This window comes from Ursus americanus, chromosome 23 (genome assembly GCF_024610735.1).
Source record: "Ursus americanus isolate L20-20 chromosome 23, mUrsAme1.1.p, whole genome shotgun sequence".
Taxonomy (NCBI): domain Eukaryota; kingdom Metazoa; phylum Chordata; class Mammalia; order Carnivora; family Ursidae; genus Ursus; species Ursus americanus.
The window spans coordinates 28,478,667-28,503,415 of NC_142149.1; the positions used below are offsets into that span (position 1 = coordinate 28,478,667).

The 24,749-nt window shown below is 35.9% G+C and overlaps 1 protein-coding gene across 5 annotated transcripts in view; it reads left to right on the plus strand.

The window, feature by feature from the left end:
- STXBP4 (syntaxin binding protein 4) overlaps window positions 1-24,749 on the plus strand; it is a 219,997-nt gene that overhangs the window by 70,845 nt on the left and 124,403 nt on the right. For all 5 annotated transcript variants that reach the window (XR_015721309.1, XM_045773046.2, XM_045773041.2 and 2 more), the window contains 3 exons: window positions 15,028-15,204; window positions 21,998-22,114; window positions 22,613-22,662. Coding sequence is in view for 4 of the 5 variants with exons in the window: in XM_045773046.2 (XP_045629002.1) it covers window positions 15,028-15,204; window positions 21,998-22,114; window positions 22,613-22,662 (344 nt within the window). In the remaining variant the exon portion in view is untranslated. The remainder of the gene's footprint in view (window positions 1-15,027; window positions 15,205-21,997; window positions 22,115-22,612; window positions 22,663-24,749) is intronic.

Below are 24,749 nucleotides of genomic sequence, written 5' to 3' on the forward strand. Positions count from 1 at the left end.
TTATTGATCTATATTATTAAAAGTTTTAATGTCAGTATAAATTCTTATACTTGTTCAGCTTCACAAATAAGGTTTTCCTTTTCTTGGAGCTTTAAATTTAGCTCATTCATATGCAGTGTGATAATGATTTTTTTTTTTTTTTGGTCTTTGATTATTGAATATGAGGTGAGCATTTCTTCTGTTTTAAGAAAAGTTTGAATTGAAGTTAAATGTATGGTAAATCTTTGTAAAACTCTTCCACAACTCAGCCAAGGAACTTGGGCAAAGAACACGGGATCCTTAAACTCATTGTCTTCTAAACTTAGTGAAGAGTCATAGAATTTGCACATATATACTACACAATGCTAACAACTATATCCATGACGTTTTTCACACATTTAGCTTCAAAAAACTTTGCACAGGTATTTTCCTCATGTAGTGTACAGTGGAATGAATCAATAAAGAAAACAGTCTCTTATTTGAAATTGTCAATAAATTTGAATTTTTGATCCAATATAGCTGGAGCACCATCCATTATGATAAACAATTTTACTCATTATGCAGCTGAAATTCTTCTTTGAAAGGCGTAAAAGTTAAAAATATCTAAACCACCAGTTGGATGTTTTAGGCTGCAAATGGACAGCTTTTTGCCATAAATTTGGAAGTCCTTTAAGATAATACATGAGTGAAGCTTGAATCAGGTAGTGTCCCCTGAAGAAAGGTACTTGTAGTTTTCCAAAATTTGAATCAATTGATCATTGATATTGTTAGAAATTTCTTGTATTCTATAGGGCATTTGTTTTGTGACTTAATTGAAGATCTTTCATTTTTGGTAAAATATCTCTTCTAGTCTTTTTTTTTTTTTTAAGATTTTATTTATTTATTTGACAGAGAGAGACACAGCCAGTGAGAGAGGGAACGTAAGCAGGGGGAGTGGGAGAGGAAGAATCAGGCTCCCAGTGGAGCAGGGAGCCTGATGTGGGGCTCGATCCCAGGACCCTGGGATCACGCCCTGAGCCAAAGGCAGATGCTTAATGACTGAGCCACCCAGGCACCCCAAAGTATCTCTTCTAGTCTTTTATCATAAATGAAATTACCATCTTGATCTAAAAATGGCTTACTCTTCTGTGCAACAATCCAGGCCATTTTATTGCTGGCCAAAGTTACAAATGTTCAACATTTGCTTCTTTTTTTTTTTTCCCATTTTTTGATTATTTATTTCAGGGAGATAGCATTTACTTCTGATTTCAGGTGACTGATTTTGTTGATTCTTATTTGACTAGTAAGAGAAAACTTTTTTTAATTTAATTTAATTTTATTAGTTTTTGTTGTAGTATTCAGTGATTCATTAGTTGCATATAACACCCAGTGCTCATCCCAAGATGTGCCCTCCTTAATAGCCATCACCCAATTACCCCATCCCCCCCACCCCCTCACTTCTGTAACCCTCAGACTATTAAGAGAAAACTTCTCAACATACTTACCATGCAGGTACAAAAATGTTCACTTTTTATATATTTAAAATTTTTCATCACATCAAACACCTTTATGGATTGCAATTGCATTTATCATGAATTTTGCAACATTCTTTCTTCTAGTCTCTTTTTATTGTCCTGATTATATTACTAGTTAATACATCTCTATTTTGCATTGGAAATATGTCTTCATTTTAAATATAAAATTTTTTCCATATCTGCTATTTTAAATAGAAAAAGTAATTATATTCTAATAAAAATAAGCAAGTTAAATACAAATTGTGATTTACATTAAGTATTACTGTAACTCATGTTGCAGAAAATATTCGGGTAAGCACACTGTTATATTATTGCATTAAAATTTTAAATTAATCCGGGGGCGCCTGGGTGGCATAGCGGTTAAGCATCTGCCTTCGGCTCAGGGCGTGATCCCGGCATTCTGGGATCAAGCCCCACATCAGGCTCCTCTGCTAGGAGCCTGCTTCTTCCTCTCCCACTCCCCCTGCTTGTGTTCCCTCTCTCGCTGGCTGTCTCTATCTCTGTCGAATAAATAAATAAAATCTTTAAAAAATTTTAAATCAATCCGTTGATAGTAACCAGATCAGTTCATATATACTACTCAAATGATTTACATGCCTATCAAACACTACAGTTCAACAATAATATCTTAAATGATGCAATGATTAAAGTGAAACGGAGTTCTAGCAAAACAACAGAGTTTTGTATAATAGAAAAAATATTTTCTACTTATTTTTTTTAATTTAAGTACAAACTAAAATTTAAGATTCAGTTGACTAGCTATATTTCAAGTGCTCAGTAGCCACATATAGCTGGTGGCTACCACAGTGGACAGTGCAAATCTAGAACTCTACATTCTTGCTACTCAAAATGTGGTCCAGGAGCATCTGTAAGACCTGGAACTTAAAAATGCAGAGTCTCGCATGCCACCCCAGACCTAGTGAATCAGAATCCATGTCTAACAAGTCCTCAGGGGATTTGTATGCACCTGAAAATTTGAGGAACATTCATCCAGATGATAAGCAGCAGTGGAGGGTTTAACCAGGTCATAGTAATGGAAATACACCAACAAGGTCTGTGTGTGAAAGATGCCATGAGGGTAAAGTCAACCAGACTTAACAATGATAGAAGGTACAGTAATAGAGCAGTCAAGGCTTTGTAATTTAGTGATTGAGAGACTGTGATGATTCATGCTGTAATGATTCATAGTATTTGTAATATTATTTAATGTATATTTTCCAGTTTAGCAAAAATAACTTAAAATATATGTATGTGTTTGTATATACAAACACATGCATACATACTGGCACAACTATTCATTTCAGAAATGCACACTTACAATAAAAAAATACACTACCCAAAATCAGCCCTAAAACTCTTCATTATTTAAATATATTGACCATGAATACCATTCAGCTTCTCTTATGTATATAGAATATTATTCCATTTAAGAAGATTTCAGTGATACAGACAAATTGTTAATGAAAGAGTTCCTGTGCTTTGTTGAAAATGCCAAAATTCTAATTTCTCAAGAATTAGTTTCTTTTTTCACAATTAGCAAAAGAGTCTTTAAAAATTACAAATAGAGAATGCATATAACTCTTCTCTTAAAAACTTCTAAAAACCAGAAACTTGAGTTGTATGAAATTTAGCAATGTTTCTTTCCCTTTTTTGTGTGTCATTTTGAAGGTCTTGTCATGAAGTCAGCTCAGTACTAATAATTACACCGTATAAATCCTTTAAATACATAGGTAATCTGATTATTAAAACGCTACTAGATTGATTTTCAATTTGGTTTACAATGATGGTTACCAGTGGCTTCCAAAGGGAGAAGAGAACACAATTTGATATCCTTTGTTCACTCACTTATAAACTTTTAATTGAATTATTGTGAGACAGTGGCCTGATCCTAAAAACAGAATAATCTCCCCCTTTTGAAGGTCCATTAGCTATTGTAAATTATGGAAATTAATTTACCTTTATTTAGTGGCCCAAAAAGAAAGCAGTGAAGAACTGAAACAGAAGGAGAGAAGGGGAAAAGAAAGGGAGAGGGAGGCAAAAATGAGTAAAATGGAAAGGACATGCTATGAAGAGATCCTTTCTCACTGGAAGGATCAGGAGCATTGCTTTTTTCAAACAGGGCTGGCTACTAGAATACTTAACTGTCCTGTAAGGAATCAGCTGCACTGTTCTCTAAAATTTCCATATTTTTTAATGAATTTTTATGCCTTACAGAATAACCCCACCTTACTGTTTAAAATCACGAGCCACAATTTCCCATGAAATTAGACTTCTCGTTATTTTTTCTTCAAGTTCTAACAACTTTTAACAGGCGTGGGCCATTCTTCTAACAACTTCCTTTGATCAACAACTTTCTAAGACCTACTCTCACGCTGAAGTTGTCTCAGGTTCCTTTCAGCAGTGTGTTATGACCTAAGGCAGCAGTGAACTGGTGAACAGTCCAAAGCCAAAGTATTTGGCTTGTCTGAACGAGCCTTTGCCCTAAAGAAACCATGGGAAATTGCTCATTTGGCAACTTCTTTAGGTTCAGATAAGCCCAGTTGCAGTCAGCCTCACCTGTGCAAAGGTTGGGTTGAATGGTTGAGGAGAGCATGAAGTCCTGAGGCACAAACGTAAGGTCAAATCAGCACAGGAGTCTTGTGGAGAGTTGAGGTTTAACGTGAACTTCGTCACAGCCAGTGCAGCTAGCTTGCGAGCTGTCTTGGTTGATGGATGAAGCAACAAAGGAAACTAACAACAGATTGAATATATCTCTAAAGGGAACAACAATACTATGCAATTACTAAAGAGGTATTCATGTTTTCACACTTTTAGAGATTGTGCTCCTTTGTGCATTTATTAAAGAAACAGTAAAGCCTCTAATGTATAGAAGTGGTATCGGTTCCCACACCCTTTTTATTCTTTTTTTGGTGATCTGAACTTTTTATAGTATTTCAATATAGCCCTAGTAGATATTCTAAGATGCTGTCTCATCTTTAGAAAGGAAAAGAGGAAAAAGTACATCTATTTGATGTGTCAGTCTTTTCTGTTCTAAAAGGGTACTATAGTAAAATATTCCTATGTTTCCATTTCAGATGGTCACTTGTGACCTCAAAATGTCAACTTTTGTTTTCTGTTAAAAACCCTCTTTACAAGCATCCCTCATGCTACTCTTTTATAATAAGACACAGCCACCTCCTTCTGTCCTCCCTCCGCTAACGCCTTGCAACCAGTAATCTGTTCTCTATCTCTATAATTTTGTCATTTCAAGAATGTTATGTAAATGTGATCGTACAGTATGTCACTTTTGGGCATTGGCTTTTTTCAGTCAGCATAATTCCCTTGGGACATGTCCAGGTTGTTGCATGTATCTATAGGTTTTTCTTTTTTATTGCCAAGTGCTTATAAAACTGGTAAAATCTGATTATGTTTGGTGGATTGCATCAATGAAGTTTCCTGATTGTGATATCCTATTATAGTCGTGCAAATGATAACCATTGGAGGAGGCTTATTGAAGAATACAGGGAACCTCTCTGTATTATTTCTTATAACTGTGGGTAATCTACAATTAACTTTAAATGATTTTTAAGCCAAAAAAAAGCCCTTTTAAGAAAAAACAGTATAAAGCTCTTATAATGATAGACAGCAATCTGAGTAGAGAAACTTATTTAAAAAAAAAAAAAAACTTGGTCGAATTTATTTTTCAACGTTAATTCCCTTTTTGTGATTCAAAATATGACCCATGTGTTTTCCAACATTAGACTTTGCCCAAGAAACTGCCTAAGTTAAAGACAGCTTGCTTGGAAAAGGAACACAAGAACAGCCCGGTTGGCGTCCCTGTTTGCCCAGATACCAGCCATCTCCAGTGATTCACTGGACGTGAATGTGGCGTTCTGATCAAGCATTGGCAAACAAAGATGTCTATTTCAGAATCCCCGCTCCCAAATAGTTTTCTTTTTAATGTGGAAAAGGTCTTACCATTTTAAGAAAATCTGAGTGAAATTTTATTATCCTGTTGATACTACAGAACCCATTTGAATGGTGTCAGATCAATTAGAATCACAGAATTTTCCAAGTTAGAGGCATTTGGAAGGGAAGTTATCTTATTCTTCACAGAACCCTTCCAGTTCATTTGATGACAGTATTTTCTGTAGTTGTTTGGCTTAGTTAGAACTGATGTTGGGGTTCTGGGTTCCCTGCTGTGAGCCACTTATTTTCTGGCTGTTGAGGGACCAATTCAGCACTCTGTCATCAATTGTTTCACACACGCCTGGTAGCGACTTACAAGGGAGACTTGGCAAAGGAATCTAAGAAACATTTATTAAATGCTCTTTTCTATGGATGCGCTGGGAAAACTAGATGTACTCTTTACGAGGAACTCTCATTCCAATGAGGAGAAAGTAAAATAGAGCAAAACCATCACTTCCTAGAAAGCATTGCAAAATAGGTGCCGTCTAGCTGGTGAGTTGTCAGAGGCATGTTTGTCTACCAAAGTAGGCATTACTCCCTGCAATTTTTCTTATTTAACTTAAAAAAAAAGTACAAATCTCTAAAATTTCATTAGTTGCTAAGAGAGCACCTTTCAGGGTGTGTTTTAAACATCTATGTAGATGCCAAACGTTTTGTTTCTTGATGTGAGAGCAATATATATTAATTTGCTGACAAAACTAGCAAATTTTACCCAAGGAGGAAGTAGTGATAAGGCAGTTGACACTATAAAACTCTTATCTTGACAGTTTACTATGTGAGAAACACTCAGTATTCTTACTTCAATATGGGACTCTTGACATTGGGTTAAGTGATTTATTCACGAACTGTTTTAGAATTAAAAGCAAGACTTCTCTAGTCATACCTAGCCCTACATAAATAAATCACCCTATTTGATTTATCGTCATCCATGTTAGATACCAAGGATTGTCTGTGACCATGAGTTTCAAATCAAATTGTGAATTCCTTCACAATTCTTGAATAATGAAGGTAGCTGATTTCCAGATCTGATGGCTAGTGACTTTCAGCCACTCCTGACCCTATGCCCTTCATGTTATCTATATCCCCTCCTACTCCTTTTGCTTCTTCACTTCTCTTATATTCTTAACAGTTTTCCCCTTTTCCCAAAAGATCTCCTTACATCGTAGTTATTAACCCTCTTTCTACCAAATCTGTTGCAGATATGCTCCCCTAAATATAAATTGCCCTTCTAATTTTTCAAAGATTTTTTTAATACAGATGTTTTTGTGTTGTCCAATCTTTTTCTTTGTGCTTTCTCCTTTTTAATAATTTTTTTAAAAGTCCATTTCTTGCTGTCCCCGTGTCTGTCTTTATTTAACCCATTTATGAAATTAGTTTGGTATAAGTTATGTGATGAGGGACTACACTTTATACTTTTGTTTTCCTAAATAATTTGTTGTTGCAACTATTCATTGTGTTGTGGTATCTCCATTACGATAGATTAAACTATTGCATAATCTAGGGTCTGTTTGGGGCTATCTGATCTTTCAGTTGCTTTGTCAAATATTTACTGGGTGAATGAGTGTTTTATCTAACTCTTCTTTGGCCAGTACCAACTACTGTGTAGCTTTATGCCTTTAATCTGAGCCATGTCCCACCCTGTTTCTTTCTTTCTTGGTATTACTGTTGTTTTTCAAAATTTGCATACCAGTTCTCACTGATTTCTTTTTCTTCCAAATGAACTAAAGAATATCATTATCTTACTGGGGCGCCTGGGTGGCTCAGTCATTAAGCGTCTGCCTTCGGCTCAGGTCATGGTCCCAGGGTCATGGGATCGGACTCCTTGCTGGGCGGGGAGCCTGGTTCTCCCTCTCCTGCTTCCCCTGCTTGTGTTCTCTTCTCGCTGTCTCTGTCAAACAAACAAACAAACAAACAAACAAACAAATAAATAAATAAATAAATAAATAAAGTATTTTAAAAAAATAAAGAATATTATTATCTTACTATCTAGATTAGAACTTAGAACTCTTGGTCAAGTTCCTACAAAACAAAACAAAATTTGGTAAAATTTTGTTTCCAGTCGAATTAAAACTATAAAAGTTATATTGGAGGGAATATATTTCTGTTTGAAACCATCTCTATTAAACCCCAAACAAACTTCAGATAAATTCTAGATGTTTAATAACTAAAAGTTGCCTTTGAGTTGTAGCAAGTTTCAGTGAGCAGAGTTTACATTCTGATCAGGAAAGGAAATTTCCAATAGTGTAAATGGGTCCTTCAGTACCTTTGTAATCAGATTTGGAGAAGTAGGAAAATAGTTTTTTTCTTTTATGTCAATATCACCAAACCAGTAAAATGCATGTTTAGGGTTAAATACATTTAACTGGATTTTAATTAATTAATATTTATATTGTGAACAAGTTGCATGGTAAAAATTTATCAGATAGGTGTACCCGTGTGTCTGTCTTTGATTAGGGACTTCTGTTTATAGAAAGAGTTTGAAAATTGTTTCTTTGGTTTTCTTTGATGTTCAGAATCAGAGCTCAATTTTGCACCTCTTGGAGAATGAGGCAGGTGCAGGTAGAGAAGCTGACAGCTCTTGGGAGGGTTAATTAGAGCTAATTATAATTTGATTGACCTGCTTTTCCTCCAGAAAGCTTAACCAAATCTTCCTTTGTAAAATGAAGATTTTGCTTTTTCAAACAAACTGAAGAAAATCTTTGTTTCTTGGATTTACAAATGTCTTTCCTTTTACACACTTTACAAAGAAGTGCCACCATATAATTCGTAGAAGCAGGGATATGGGTGGGGTGGGAAAGGACCTTCATGATTATATAGTCCTTGAGAGCATATATAATATTAGCTTGTGATGAAAAACTGTACTTTTTAGGGAAATATAAACTAGTGTGCATAATTTTTAAATCTTTGTAATGAAAAACCAGGAAATACAATTGTCAAACACAATGAAGTGTAACTGTCCCTCATCCCACATAGTTCTTAATATAACCTCATTTGCTTGATAAATACTATGAAAGGATTTTTAAATTTATATATAAAGAGAATATAATGAAATGATTTGCTTTTCATTAAGTCATTTTCATAGCATGGTTTATGGTTGTTATTGTAATTATTCAAATGAAATGTAGTTCTACTAATAGTCTCATAAAATTGAAACATTTTATGAAGAACTTTTCTATGAAAGCTTCTTACCTAATAAAATTCTCTAAGGCGATTACTATATATGCAAAACAAAGTTGTCATTTTTGCTGTCAGCCCAGTTATTGCTCATATTTACAGCAAGTGGAGCCCTTGTTCATATTACATGGGGTTTTACCTCCCAGCTTGTGTTCTAATATGAGCAGTCAAGGCTCTTTGGCTTTAGAAAGTTAGGCAGTAAAATACTTAATATTGTAATGACAGCTCAAGATAGCAATAGAAGATACTAAGCACGTGATTAATTACAGGCAACAGATATTATAAAAGATAAAAGGGGGGGAAATCATTGTAAGCTGAAGTGGTCTGGCTTCCCAGAGGAGGTAAAATCTAAAGTAGATTTTGAATGATAGGCAAGAACCGAATGAAGAAGAAAGAGGGAGAGTGTATAGATAGTGGAAGGAGCAATGTGCTGCAAAGCATCTTGAATGCAGACGAGTTCAGTGTAAGTAAATTTGGTAAGTCATGTAATTGGATATGGTAATCATGTAAGAGGGTGCTAAAGCTGGAAAGTTAGATTTGGAACCAGTAGTGGAAAGCCTGGAAATATGGCTTTTGCGGATGTTTTATCATACTACCTAAGGTTATCTTAGGTGGGTTACCTGAGCAGTATTTTGGGAAAATTAATCCTTCAGAAGCATGCAGAATACATGAGAGTGAAGAACACAGTAGGCAGGGCGATCATTTTATGGGATTCTCATAGTACCTAACGATGAGGTGATGAGAATGTGAATCAGTAACGTGGTGGCAAGAATGCAGATTAAGGAATGGCTGCAAATACATCATAAATGAAGACTTCATAGTGCCTAATAGCTGCTTAGGTATGAAGGTGGGGATGGTGGGCTGGATGTATGCACGGAGGAGGAGTAAGGAAAGAGAAAGGAGAGAGCACATCTCAGAGGCACATAGAAAGTTCCATGAATTCATTTTCTCCCCCAAGTGCATCCTTGCTTACAGAATGAATTGTAGATTCGTTCGTGAATACCTGCAAATTACTTTGAGATCATCCATTGGGAGAAATAGTATACACATTTTAATAAATCTGATATACAAGTTAAGGAACCTATACATAACTTGCTTTTAAACACTTTTCCTTCAACAGCCTTCTTCCTGCAGTAACCCTTAATCTTTCTCACAAGCTGTAGTGGGACCAACACCAACAAGAGTTCTCCAATGAGTGAATGTCGGAAGCTGATAAGAGAAGTATTCTTTCGGGCTTCGTAGCATAAGTTACATTATACCAAGACATATATCTCTTTGCAGTTTCTTTTTTTCTCCTGTTGGCCATTGACATTTTGAAAGATTTACTGATTAGCTTAAAAATTACAGAATTGCGAAGGTTACTGATATGGATGTGCTAGCCTAATTACAAATGTGCAACTGCTGTGAATGCTTTTTCCTTCTACTTTAGGGAGCCGTTACGACTCATAACTAGAGAAGAAAAGGTTTTACATAATTGTTGCTAACATTAAAAAGACCTGTGCACATTATGTTATTATGTTCCCAAACAACTTCTCTAAAGTTCAATAACTGGTATTACTAATTGATTGCCTCAGGAAAACCCTTAATAAATTGTCTAGTCTAGCTCTAATCGCATAGGTGATTATGTCTATCTTTCAAAAGCAGTAAAGAGGAACTGTACCAAGAAATGTAACTGTTTCTTTAACCTTCCTGTGAGAGTTCTTTTGATGTTATAAAGTAGGCGTTGTTATTTCCCAATATACGACTGAACAAACTGAGTTTGTTAGAGAATTAGAGAATTACATAGCCCGGAAAAAAAAAAATCACAAATCAAAGATTCTGACCTAGGTACAGCTCATTCTAGCACTCATATTTTCTCTTTTTTTTTTTTTTTTAAGATTTTATTTATTTATTTGACAGAGAGAGAGACAGCCAGTGAGAGAGGGAACACAAGCAGGGGGAGTGGGAGAGGAAGAAGCAGGCTTCCAGTGGAGGAGCCTGATGTGGGGCTTGATCCCAGAACACTGGGATCACGCCCTGAGCCGAAGGCAGACGCTTAACGACTGCGCCACCCAGGCGCCCCCATATTTTCTCTTTTTTATCATGTTCCTTGTGGGGAAGAAGTGCTGTGTGTGGAAAAACACACAGCACATTGTCTTTCTGTCCGAGCTTATACTGCCCTTTGTGTGAGTTGATAATACCCTTTGTCTCTTTTGTCAAAGGGGAATTTGGTGTGATCTTTCCCAAAGATTCATTGTGAAATTATAAGGTGGAAAATCCTCATTTTATAATGGGACAGTATGAGTTGGAGGTATTTCCTCAGTGTCACCAAAAAAAAAAAAAAAAAGCCAAGTCAGAGATTTGACTTCATAGCTCAAGATTCCCTTCTAGTCTCTGTGCTCAATGTACTCAGTATTTAAAAGCATAATGCTTGTGTTGATTTTTCTGATTGCTTTTACATCTTGGTTTCTCTTTTCTAACTTTCTAAACTGAATTCATCTCTATCTAATACAAAGTAATTCAGTAAACTGGCTGTGGCACCTACCCTGGTGGGATTTCGGGCTCATGGTGAGGTACTCCGAAAATTCTGGCTCAATTGTTACTGACATGGGAGGCTTTACAGTTATTTATTAGAAGACGACCCGGGAGGAAAGAAAAAAAATGGATTTATGTGATCCTGCATTGCTAAATACAGCACACTGCTGCTCTTTTTCACTGCTTCCTCTAAAAGTCGTCATTTCAATGCACTAATCTTTTAAACAGCGATTCAGTGGGAATTGGGCTAGAACTTTGCTAAGGGGTCACATTTACCAACCTGACAGTTATACATTGACAAAAGAAATAGCATGAATTTATTCAGCATCAAAACCTCTGCATCTTTTACCACCAACCGCATTTCACACTGTATTACCATCAGTGAACTATCATGGCTACATAAATTCCATTCAGATTCTTCATTTAATTAACTAGCCTTCTTTGAACAAAAATAAAAGTGCTGTTTTTATAGGGGAATAAAAGCTGCATGAAGTGAGTGTGAAGGAGACAGATCATCAAATTAGTTATTATTCATTGCAGCTATGGAGAATTATCTGCCCCTCCTCTTTCTCTTCAGCGGCAATGTATTTTTTTTTCTAGCTTGATTGAATGGAAAATGGGGAACGGTGTAGCAGCCTCGAAGATATTTTAGTATATTATCCTGGCCGCAACCTAAGCTCGTGTGGGGGTGGGCACTGATGATTCTGTCATCTACAAGTGATTTTTTTTTTTTTAATCATTTTCTGAAGTTGGAGAGACAGTATGGCGTCATAGCCAAGAGCATGAACTTTGTGACTGCACTGCCTGGGTTCAAATCCTAGCCCAGCCACTTTTTAGGTCTGTGATTCTGAGCAAGTTACTTGACCTTTTTGTGCTTCAGTTTTCTACCTATTAAATGCGTATAAGAATAGACATGCCTCACACGGCAGTGTGTGGATTAACTGAGCTGGTCTGTGTAAAACATTTGAAGTGGTGCCAGCATCCATTTCCATCCTGTATGCACAGCCGCAGTCTGATGTGACGTGGGTCACCTGGCCTGAACCAACCGATGTGGCTTGGTAAATGTTCTTTTATTTCCTCAGGTATTTCTTTCTAACAGTGCCCTTTGGTGAGAAGACGACTGGTTTTAAAGATAAGGAAATCAGGTTCCTCGGGGGTTTTTGTTGTTGTTTTTATCTAAGTATAGTTGACACACAATGTTGCCTTAGTTTCAGGTGTACAACCTAGTGATTCAACAACTACAGTCATGCTGTGCTCACCACAAGCGTAGTTACCGCCTGTCTCCGTGCAACACTGTTGTGATACCGTTGACTCTCTTCCCCTGCTGCACCTTCTGTTCCTGGGACTGAGATTAGGCCCTTTGAATCAGGGGTGAAGGGAGTATTTAATTGGCCACTTCTCTCCATCCTGAACCTGGCTGTCAGATTTAGCTTTCTAAAGCACTCTGTTCTCCAATCAGTTTCTGCTCAAAAGGGCTTAAGATTTGCCTGATACAAGCCCTTTTGCCTGTCATGCCATTTCTACCAAAGCCTGACCCTTTCCCTGTCTCTCGTCCACCTTTTTTTATCCATTGTTCTCCCAGGAAGCACTTACTCCAGTCAGAATTGACCTAGGGCCATTTCTCAAATGTACCACATTCCTTCTTGTCTTCTCTTCCTTTGTTCACCTTGTTCTTTTTGTCTCTCATGCTCTGCACTGTCCTTCCACTTATCTAAGTCATGCTTAATGTTCTGAACAGAGCCAGGAAAGGGAAGGTATGTTTTTTCCCCTTTGTATTTTTTTTTTATCACATAATATGATTATCTAGGTGCACTAGCTGCTAAGTAAATGTTGTTAATGATGATGAAGTCTTCTGTTAGCTGTACTTTCAAACTATATTTAGAATCTAACTGCTTTGCACCATCTCCAACACTGTCACCTTTGTTCAAGCCACAGTTTTTAGGCCTGTCCCCTTCTCCCTGCTCCAGCCTTGCCCAGCCCCTGCAGTTTACTCTCCACCCAACAGCAAGAGTAATCCACTTATAATTCAAGTCAGATCGTAATCATTTCTCTGCTCCATACACTCCAAGAACATCCCATCTCATCCTGAGTAAAACCAAAGTTTTTATGATGGCCTGCAAAGCCTCTTAAGATCTCCCAACCTCCTCCCTGCCCTTACTCCTCATTTCCTACTACTCCCTTCTTCCTGTCCCTCTACTTAATGCCACACTTGGCTTCCTTGCTGTTCCCTAAAAATGCAAGGAACAGTTCCGTCTCAGGGCCTTTGCACAGACTGTTCCCTTTGTCCAAAAAAGCTTCTGGGGAAATCTTCATGGCTCCATGCTTCCTGTGGGTCTCTGATTAAATGTCTTCTCAGTGAGGTCTTCGCTGTTAATCCCTAATTTACTGTCTATCTCCCCAAACTATAATGTAAATTTGGGGTCGGAAAGGGCATGAGGGAGGGCTCTTTGTCTGTTTTGTTAGGTGCTCTGTCCTCAGTACCTGAAACAGAACCTGACACATGGTAAGTACTTAATAAACATTTATTGAATGTATGAATGAAAAATTGACCCTTAAAAATATGTCCATGTTCCTAACTCTCCCTTCATTTCAAATGCATTTAGACTCAAACAAAAGCAAGCATCCTATAATAGCTCTGAGAAAATTAAAGTAGCCGTAGTTGAATATTAGCCATGGCAATTGGAGCAGAAAGTTCCGTTGTAGAAAAAGAAAATTTCTACATCCAGTAAGGAAAAAGAAATGGTTTACAGTATAATAACGGCCATGATAAACTATATCAGTGTCCTTAGGGGACTGTCGTTGACCTAGCACCAAAGCACATTTTGAGAGAGCAAGCGGTTTTGGTCACCCCATCCTCTTCCTAAGGTGGAGAGTGTAGCTCGTGTATAGTTTTGTTTTGTTTTATTTGTTTTGTCATTTAGTAACATTAAAATGGTGAAAAGAGCATTAATGTTGGAGTTCAGCAGACCTGGGTTTAAACTCTGGCACTGCTATGTGTCCTTGGACAGGATATGTAACCTCTCTGGGCCTCTGTTTAATTATGTATAAAATGGTTTTTAATAATGACTCTCTGTTGATGTTGTTCTAAAGGTTAAATGAGAGAAGACACATGAATCACCTAACATGTTTAAGAAATGTGAGCATTGCACCCAATAGCGAGATGTTTTGCTACTGAATTCCACCTTTTGGCTTTTGGGGGCGGGGGGGGTTGCAAAATGGTGGTTTTATTAAAGCACAGGAACAGGACCTGTGGGCAGAAAGAGCTGCTGCCCCTTGTGAGGGGTGGCTGATTAAAAACTTGGGAGTTGGGGGAGGTAAGGAAAGGGAGGTTTCGAAAGGATTTTCATGTGTTAAGACACAGGATACCAGAGGCCTTGCCATTGTAAATCAAAAGGGGGATGTAACAGTTAGACTGATGTCTAGAAATAAGCCTTGGATCCTGGGCTTGGACCACAGGGAAGTCCACAACACCACAAATCTCTCAGCTGTATTTGAAGCTGTAAGAATCTTCCTAGAACATGAGCCCCACCACCTACCTGAGTTCTGTGGAAGCTTACTCTTTCTGTCTTTTGAACCTGTTCTTAATTCTGTTCTCCATTACCAATTCCCTTCTACTTCCCTTCTTTCCAAAATGTTATGCTAGGTGTGTGAAGTTGGAGATTCCATACTGAAAATTATCCCAGAAATCGACAGAGGAAAAGTAAGATTGGGCATTTGCTCTACATAATAAAATCACGTGAATACTAAGTTTTAAATGGCGATGTGAGGAACACCTGTCTATCGATTAAGTTTGGTAATTACGACTTCCAGAGGAAGGAAGAGATTTTGTTTCAGCTGTTTTGCTGAACTGTTTTTTAACATGGCTTTTTTTCAACGGCCTGAATTTTGAAATCCTCAGGAAGCCAAAGCTGTGGTCGAAGAAACCAGAGCCCTGCGAAGTCGAATCCACCTTGCCGAGGCTGCACAGCGCCAGGCACACGGAATGGAAATGGACTACGAAGAAGTGATCCGTCTGTTAGAGGCCGAGATCACAGATCTAAAGGCTCAGCTTGCTGATTATTCGGACCAAAATAAAGTAAGCAAAACCGTCCTCTCTTTTAGTTACCATGGTTTCCTTGCCGTTGTCATGTATCCTGTTTTCATTTCCTTTTCATCTGCTCTTCTAAACTAGGTCAGTGTTTGTCTTCTATTATTCAATGATAGGATGATGTGTCCTGATGCGATGGGTGGGGGGTCATGCAAAGGTTGTGAGCCTCCCTTCATCCACATAGCTTGGGGATGGAAAAGCATGTGCCCCAAATTTATTTGGGTCGTTGGTCAACATTGTACAGCTCAGGCGTGAAGTCCTGGAACTATTTAACATTTAATTGATTACATTGGTTTTCTCCTTTTGTTCCTGAACTTGCTAATTTGCCTGGTGGGGATGAGAGGAGGAGAGTCTAGGGATGGGTGTTGCTCTTTGATTAGAGCACTCAAGGAAGTGTGAATGTTAAATAATTTTTGCCCAGGGCCCAAGATAATTAATAGAAAGAAACTGAGTTTGAATTTAATAGGCTTCAGTTTCAATAGCAAAATACCGAATGCTGTTCAGAAGGCAATGTGATCTTTTTTTATGTGAGTTTTTTTATAACATAATACATACTATATTCATTGAAAGGTCTTCAAAAACTATAATAGACATGTACATTTTTATTTCTCCGAGGTAGACAGTTAAGTAAATTGAAATACATATTTTATAACTTTTAACGAGTTCACTTAGAATAGGTATTTATATCTCTAATCCAGTCAACTTTCAAGAAAACATAAAGCAAATTTGAATACTTTATGTCTCTTTATATAAATATAAAACAGTTAAATACCTTAAATATACCAAGTGGAAATGAAACCAGTTTTAGAAAAGCAAAATACAGAAGAAAATCTGAAATTTTCTTTGGTAAGCTCTTAAGAGTCACTAATACATTTCTCACATCTGCCCATTTAAACTGATTCCAAAAGAGAGGTGATATTTTGTCACCCTTTGATAATACACAAGGCTAAGGGAAAATCATATTACTTGAAAAAGCAGCAGTATTTAAAAATTTTACGTATATTTGTTATTTTTGGCCCAGTGTTTATGTTATGAAATCAGAGATACATGCTTATTTCATGTGAGTAACTTCAACATGATTCTGAAAATATTGGGAATTATCAAAATATCAAAAGTACGGTTTCCTTTGCTATGCAAACACTTTTTATGTTATGAAGTCCCGAAAGTTCATTTTTGCTTTTGTTTCCCTTGCCATTAGATACGTGTCTTGAAAGAAGTTGCTGCAATGTTGGGATGAGCACTGGGTGTTATACGCAACTAATGAATTATTGAACGCTAAAAAAAGAAAAAGAAAATTAAAATTAATGAAATTCCAAAAAAAAATTTTTTTAAGTGCTGTTTTATTAAACTCTAATGTACTTTTGGAGGGATAATCAACAGTCTTTAAAAAATACTTTCTATGTAATATTCAAAGAGTTCTCATGAATTTATTCTTTTTTTTTTTTTTTTTTGTAAGCATAGGTTATTTGTAATTCTCTGTCCCAGCTTCTAGCTGAAACACATTTTTGTCCTAATTTGTCTGGCAATATAATTCAGTTTTTCTCTTTTTTAGCATAATGGGGTTTCATGCCATTCCTCGAAACAAGATTCTAAACTAAACCCTTAACCTGTCTCTGAAAAAATAATCTTTTGTTTATTTTTTCTTTTCCTTTCTTTTTTAAAGATTTTATTTATTTATTTGTCAGAGAGAGAGCACAAGCAGGGAGAACAGCAGACAGAGAGAGAAGCAGGCTCCCCGCTGAGCAAGGAGCCCGATGCAGGACTTGATCCCAGAATCCTGGGATCACGACCCAAGCCAAAGGCAGGCACTTGACCGACTGAGCCACCCAGGCATCCCTGTTTATTTTCCAAAGAAAAAATATTGGATGAGAATATCTCAACATTTCCCAAACTCAGTGCCAGTGGAAAAAGAGAAGGAAACTTTTTTCAGTTATTTGAGATTGCTTCAAGAGACATTGACCAAGATATTACAGAACTCATATTCAAATATTCATTTTTAAAGATACAGATTCTCTTTGTAACAGTGTTTTTATTTTTCACTGTAAGTTTTCCCTTATGTCATCTCTATAGTTACTTACCTTTTTTATTTTTGTTTTTTCTGTTTACCCTCAGCTTAGGAAGTAAAACATTACCAAAAGCTTTGAAGATCCAGTGCCCCTCCCCAGTTGTATCCCCCTCCCTCGCCCTCAGAAGTAACCGCTTTCCTAGATTGAGTATTAACCACTTTCTTGATAATTTTACCACCTATCTTTATATCTCTTAACAATAAACGTTGTTGAGTCTTGCCTGTTTATCAATATATAAATAGAAATGTCCTGCATGTGTTCTTCCTACTTGCTTTTTTCACTCAACCTCTTATTTTTGCAATCCATCTATTTGAAATTTATAGCCAGTTCATGTATCTTCGCTTTTTTGTACTCCCCTAAATGGATATACTGCAGTATCTTGGTCCATTCTGTATTTGATGAACAGTCCAATTGTTTTCTGTTTTCTTTATTATGAACAATGTTGCTAAACACTTTTTTGTACACATATCATGCTCCACATGCATAACAGTTTGTCTTGGGTTCATGTGGAACTGCTAGGTTGAACAATGGTCGATCAACTTTACTAGGTAATGTCAAATTATGTTTGAAAGCTTTTGAACCAATTTTTACTCCCACCAGTACTGAATGAGAGATACTGTTTACCCCACACCCTTGCTGACACTTTGTTTTCATTTACTTTTAATTTATATCAGTCTGGTAGGTAAGATAAGTAAATCTCATTGGGGTTTAATTTGGATTTCCCTGGTTACTAATGACTTGGAGCCACTGGCGTGCTGGGACCAGCTGGCACTGGCTCACAATAGGTGATTGTGCTCATCTCTTCTTAGCGGCATATTCAGCGACATCAGGTTGGTAGCTTGAAAGCAGCCATGGTGGAGTTATTTACACCCCCAAGTGCTATAAACCAGGGCTTTTCCCCCTGGCCCAGATAGCCGGTTGAGCATAGATTTATGTACTTGTTAGGCATTTGTGTTTCTCTGTGAAATGCCTCTTCATTACTTTCAGCCGTTTTTTTCCATTGGGTTATTCCTTTCATATTGATATGTAGTGATTGTACGTATGTTCCAGTTGCTAACCCTATATTAAGTTATATGTTACTGAAGTCTTTTCTCAAATTTATGGCTTGCCTTTCACCCAATGGTGAAATAAACATTGATTTTCATATAGTCAAACTTATCTGTCCTTTCCCTCGTGTGTCTTTTTAGAAGGTCTTCCATTCCCAAAGATATTCTTTGATATTTGCCTCTAAAAGTTTTAAAGTTTTGGGGGCACCTGAGTGGCTCAGTCAATTAAGTGTCTGCCTTCAGCTCAGGTCATGATCTCGGGGTCCCGGGATTGAGCCCTGTGTCGGCTCCTTGCTCAGCATTGAGTCTGCTTCTCCCTCTCCCTCTGCCATTTCCCCTCCACTTGTGGGCACGCTCTCTCTCTCAAAGAAACAAAAATCTTTAAAAAATTTTAAAAAAAAGTTTTAAAGTTTTGATCCTTCTGTCATTGGTTTTGTGGCATTATGTGGGGGTAGGGGTCCATTTTATTCTTTTTTTATTCTAAGTGAATGACCAACTATCCCAGCACCATTTATTCAAAAGTCTCTTCTTTCCTAATTGATCTATAAATCAGCTCTGTCATATATCAAGATTTCAGGTGTGTCTATCTTCCTGAGGGCCCTGTACTCTCTTTCATTGGTCTATTTGTATGTTCTTGTGCCAGTGTTGTATACCGTATCTTTGACAGTAGGTCTTAATATCTGATCACCCTGCCTAGTTCTTTTTCTTTAAAAGTATGTTGCCTACGTAACCCTTTGATCTTTTATATGTATTTTAAACTTGGCTTATAAATTCAACCAAAAGGAAAAAGAACTATTGGAATTGTTACTGAAAATGCATTAAATATATAGTTTAATTGGGCAAGAATTTGCATGTTTATGATTCTTTATTAATAAACACCAGTGAGGCACAGAAAGGTTAATTGTGTTGTGACCAGAGAATCTAGTCTATAGCATAATAACTCTAAAATTTGTTGATGGCTGCTTCACGGTTTACTATATGGCCAGTGTTCACACATGTTCAAAGTGAGCTTGAAAAGAATTCTGCCGTTTTTTGATGTATCATTTTTTGTAGTCCATGGGATCAGGGTCATTAATTGTGGAGTTCGGTTCTTCTCTAATCATTTTAATTTCCTTATCAGAGAAATGCATTAAAATCTCCCTTGGTTTTTTTTTTTTTAATTATATATTTTGAAGTAATATAAGCAGCATATAAGCTTAGAATTATATTATCATCCTTTATGGAATGTTATGACTCTTCAATATAGCAATCTTCTTTTCCCCCTAATATTTATTTTTGATTGATATTAAAATAGTTACAACAGCTTTCTTTTGGTATTTACTTGTATGTGTTTTCCTTTCTTTTACTTTTAACTTTGCAGTGTGATTATGTTTTCGTTGTGTATATGGTAAACAACATATAGCCAAATTTTTTCCTCATCTTACTAATTTTTGACCTTTAATTGGAAAGATCTTTCCATTTATACTCTTTTATTTGCTAATGCACTTGGCTTCATTTCCACCCTCTTTTAATTTATGCATTTTATGTGTCCTGTATTTTTTGGTTGTTTTTTTTAGTTGTCATTTCTTGCCTATTTTTGTTTTTGTTTTTGTTTTTGTTTGAATCGGTTCAGATTTCTCCTGTGTTCCCCAATTCCCATTCCATTTATTTCTTTCTGCTAGGCTAGAAGGTATGTACTCCGTTTCTAATTTTTAAAGATTATCTTAGAAATTTTAACATTTTTAACTTAAATTATAAAACTAATCACTAGCTTTCCCCTTCTTCTAACTATTATAAGCACTTTAGAAAATAAATCCTATCATCCCTTCCTACTTAATTTCTATTTTTGTCAGTATTTTAGTTCTTTCTTGACTTTTAACACCATAAATTAGACACTATTACAGTTTATTTTGTGCCGTCAACCTCTGTTTAAATAGATAGTCATGTTTACCATTTTCTATGTTCTGCATTCTTTTTGCATCTCAGACCTTCTTGCTAAAATTATTTCCTTCCTGAAGTACGTGTTTTAGAAATGTGTTTAATGAGGATCTGTTGGTAACAAATTGTCTTCAGTTTTGTTTGTCTGAAAACATCTTTATTGAACTCTTGCTCTTGAAATACATTTTTGCTACATTTAAAGTAAGTTGGCATTTAATTCCTTTTAGTGTTTTAATTCCATGGTTATGATATCAGCAGTCAATCTGTTATTTGTTTGCAATCCGTTGTTTCCTTCTAGATGATTTTAAGATCTTTTTATCTTCAGTGTTCAGCAGTTTGACCATGAGTCATGTGTTGACTTATTCTTATTTATGTTGTTTGATATTCACTGAGCTTCCTGATCTGAGGAAGAGTGTCTTTTGTTATTTCTGAAAAACCCCACATTATTATACTGAGCAGTTTCTCCTTCATTCCTTCTGAACCCTCATGTGTAATGCAGGTAGGGTGTATGGTAGATCTTCATCTAGTGACATTCTCCTTATCGCTTCTCCTTCGTTTGTATTTTCCATTTTTATTTTTCTGCTGTATTATGACAACCTTCTTTACCTCTGCCTTCCAGTTTACCCATTCTCTTTTCAACTATATCTAATTGGATATGAAACCCATAAATGAGTTTTTAATTTAATTTTGATTATGTTTTTATTTTTAAGATTGATTATTTGTGTCATATGAATCTATTTTTATAGTTTCTTTTTCCTTTTTATGTTTTAAATTCCTCCCTAATTTTTAAAACATTAAACATTATAGTCTGTATCTGATCACTCCAGTATCTGTTGTCTTTATCGGTCTGATCCTGTAATTTATTTCCTTCAACTGACTTTTATTCATGATAGCTTATTTCCTGAGGTTGTGTTCTTTTGACACATTATACGTACAAATTATTTGGGATCTGAGTTTAGAAAATTTCCCTCCACAGAAGTTTTGTGTTTGCTTCTACCAGTCTGGGACTGTTTTAAACTAAAATTTCAGCTTATAAATTTACAGAACACATGGGTAAAACAAATTATGACCTCAAATCATGAGTTGGGGCTTTTGATTAGAAGAGATAGGGGAGACTTTCTTGAACCCACTTTCCAGAGCCAAAATCAAAATCATATGTTTACTTCTGTAAGGTTTGTTTCTTTCTAAGTCACCCATTAAAGTTCTCTCATTTGCCATCTGTGTCAAAAGATGTACCCTCAGAACAAATTATGCTGTACTGAATGAGTTCACCCAGCATCATTGTTTATCTTCCTGGAATTCCTTTACTGTCTGTGGGATTCCTTTACTTCCCTGCCAGCTCAGCTTTATGCTGGATCATATTACAATAGTATATATGTATATCTTTAGCAATTTTGGTTCTACCACACTGGTAGCCATTTCTGTCAGCAGCTGGCAAGCCATATTGTTAAAAAAAAAAAAGAAAGAAAGAAAGAAAGAAAAGAAAGACAAAATAAACTCAATTTAAACGTATTTTGCCATAAGATTCAACAAAGACATATACAGCTTATCTCATAAAATTTGCAGCATCCCCGTGCAGTTTAACTTTTAAATATGCAATTAAATGCCTCCCCAAATCGGAAGATATACACTGTAGGAGAAAATAAATAATATGGTAATGTTAGATATCGGTTAATAAAAACTGAAAATAGGAGCCACTGATGTAAAAATCAAAGAAACGAGTAAGGCTTTCCTTTTGATATCTCTGTCCAGGAAAGTGTTCAGGAGTTAAGAAAGAGAATTACAGTACTCGACTGCCAATTGCGAAAATCGGAAATGGCTCGAAAAACTTTTCAGGCATCCACTGAAAAGCTTCTTCATTTTGTAGAGGTAAATTTTCCCATTATATTACTTTACGTCCATTTTTAAGAAATCTGTAGATGACTGACATATAGATAAATGTCTTAGTGTTTGGTAGCTAATGAAACATTCTCTGGCTCAAAATAGCAATGCTAACCTATAGTCAGGTTTAAAATTGCATAGAGAATGAAAAGACCAGCTAACCAGTAGATTGTTAAGAGAAATAATTGAGATAGGATAACATGATCCCAAATATATGCTATGTTTTAATGAACACTTTCTTAAAACTGTTAATACTACATAAACATTATTTGATAAATATTTACCCTATAAAAAATGTTTCCATAGCTATTACACGTCTGAGTAGAGTTCCATGTCAATGTAATTGATTTTTCCCCCGTGTAACAAACACCTTTTAATCAATTGGGAGTGGGAGGAGGGGGGCAGTTATAAATATTAGTTAAGTAAGAAAAGACATCTTAAAAATATCAAACTTACAGTCTCCTTTATGGTCTTGTTTGTCTCTAGACTATTCAAGAATTATTTTCTGATAATTCTTCTCCTTTATCAAGTTTAAGGTAAGAGTATTTAAGTGTTTTCTGTAGAGTATGATTACATTTTTCATTTGGTAATTGTGATTAAAATACTAAAATCTCTTAAATAGCCTCAGATGCTACATAACTCCTACTGGATGCTGTTTTTTTTTTCATGTTTTGTGGAAGTAGATACAAGGACACGTTGTTTTTGACCCCATCTCTGTAAAAGAAATTCCTAGAGGAACTTAGCCAGTCACTGTAACCTAGTACTCTAAAATTGAGGTAGGAATCACCTATCTTGTTTTTGTCAGGAATTCTGTAAAGATGGGATTACCTTGAAGTTCTCTAAGCATCGTGTATGAATAAAAATTACTTGAAAGGTCAGTCTCAAGCCAGCAGATCAGTTGTTATGGCAAACAGAATTTTATAAAACATGTTCATGTAATCAGTTTCTTTCATTTTCAACATTCAGTAGAGACAAATAAAAGGAATACATTTGGAGGATACACCTTGGTTTTGTTATTATTCACAGTTTGTTTCCAATTCAAAGTTTCTTACTAAGAGCGACAAACTTACTAATAAGATTTATGTATTTCAAACTGCAAGTTTATGGTCACTTTGATACATAATGAGAGATACACAAAAGAAACTTTCCTGTTTATACATTTTCAAAGCAGTTTTTCTCTTGTCTTATAATAGCTGCCACTAGTCATGTATTTCTGCTTCTGGCAATACACGTTTGCAGAAACAGGAAAACACTGCCCTTTACTATGAAAACAGCAGTTAAATAAATGAAGGTGATTCGTTATATTCTTACTGTATTTTAGGGTTCCACATGGCACTTTTTTTTTACTCTAGGAGAATGTCTATGGTAGTACACTTTAAAAAAATTTTATTACTGAGATGTAGTTGTCACACAATGTTCTACTAGTTTCAGGTGTACAACATAGTAATTTGATTATTCTATATGTTATGTGATAATAGTACACTTTTAAACTCATTTTATCGTGATGCCTTCTTTATTCTAATGAAAGATTTGACATTTTATTGCTATCCATGCTGCTTACGATGTAAGATAATTATGTGAATTTCATGATAATTATTTTAAATAAGAATTTAAAATACTCAGCAACCAGATTCCTCTTGTGTGGTTAGTTGTGTTCCCCCATCCCCACCCTCAAGGTTTCATTGTGCCCTTGAATAATAATTCAAAAGTTTTGGTATTAAAAATGAAGGTTAAAAATGACTATTTAAAAGCCAGAGCCTGACTTTGCCTTAAACTGGCTCATGGAAAAAGGGTAACCTTAAACAACAGCTTTTAACTATATCTTGGAAACTTAAACTCTAGGAAAATATGGTTCAGTCTTTTTAATATACTATATCTTCTGTAATAAATTTTGGCCTTCGTCATTCAACACAGAATAAAGGCTCTGTATTTGAATTTGAGAATTGATGCTTTAGTTTCTCCTCATGAATTAACACCATCATGCTTATGAAGATGGATTACAAATAATAATGGTTTCGTTATCAGTTTAAAATTGTCTCTTTTCAAGTAAAAGCTTCAATGGAATGGTTTTTTTGCAGTAAAACCTTGCATTTTAAATTACACTAGAGGGCATTCATTTCAGGTGACATTTGCATCTTCAAAAAGTGATATAAATGCTCTAGGCTGTTTTAGATTTATTTTTTTTTATAATGATTTTTTATTATATTATGTTAGTCACCATACAGTACATCCCCGGTTTTCGATGTAAGGCTCGATGATTCATTAGTTGTGTATAACACCCAGTGCACCATGCAATATGTGCTCTCCTTACTACCCATCACCGGCCTATCCCATTCCCCCACCCCCCTCCCCTCTGTAGCCCTCTGTTTGTTTCTCATAGTCAATAGTCTCTCATGTTTCATTCCCCCTTCTGATTACCCCCCCTTTCTTTATCCCTTTCTTCCCCTACTGATCATTCTAGTTCTTATGTTCCATAGATGAGAGAAATCATATGATAGTTGTCTTTCTCTGCTTGACTTACTTCACTTAGCATTATCTCCTCCAGTTAGGCTGTTTTAGATTTAGGGGGCAACAAATGGAAGAGCTTAAGAGATCATTTCAGTTCAAAAAATTCAAAAAAGTT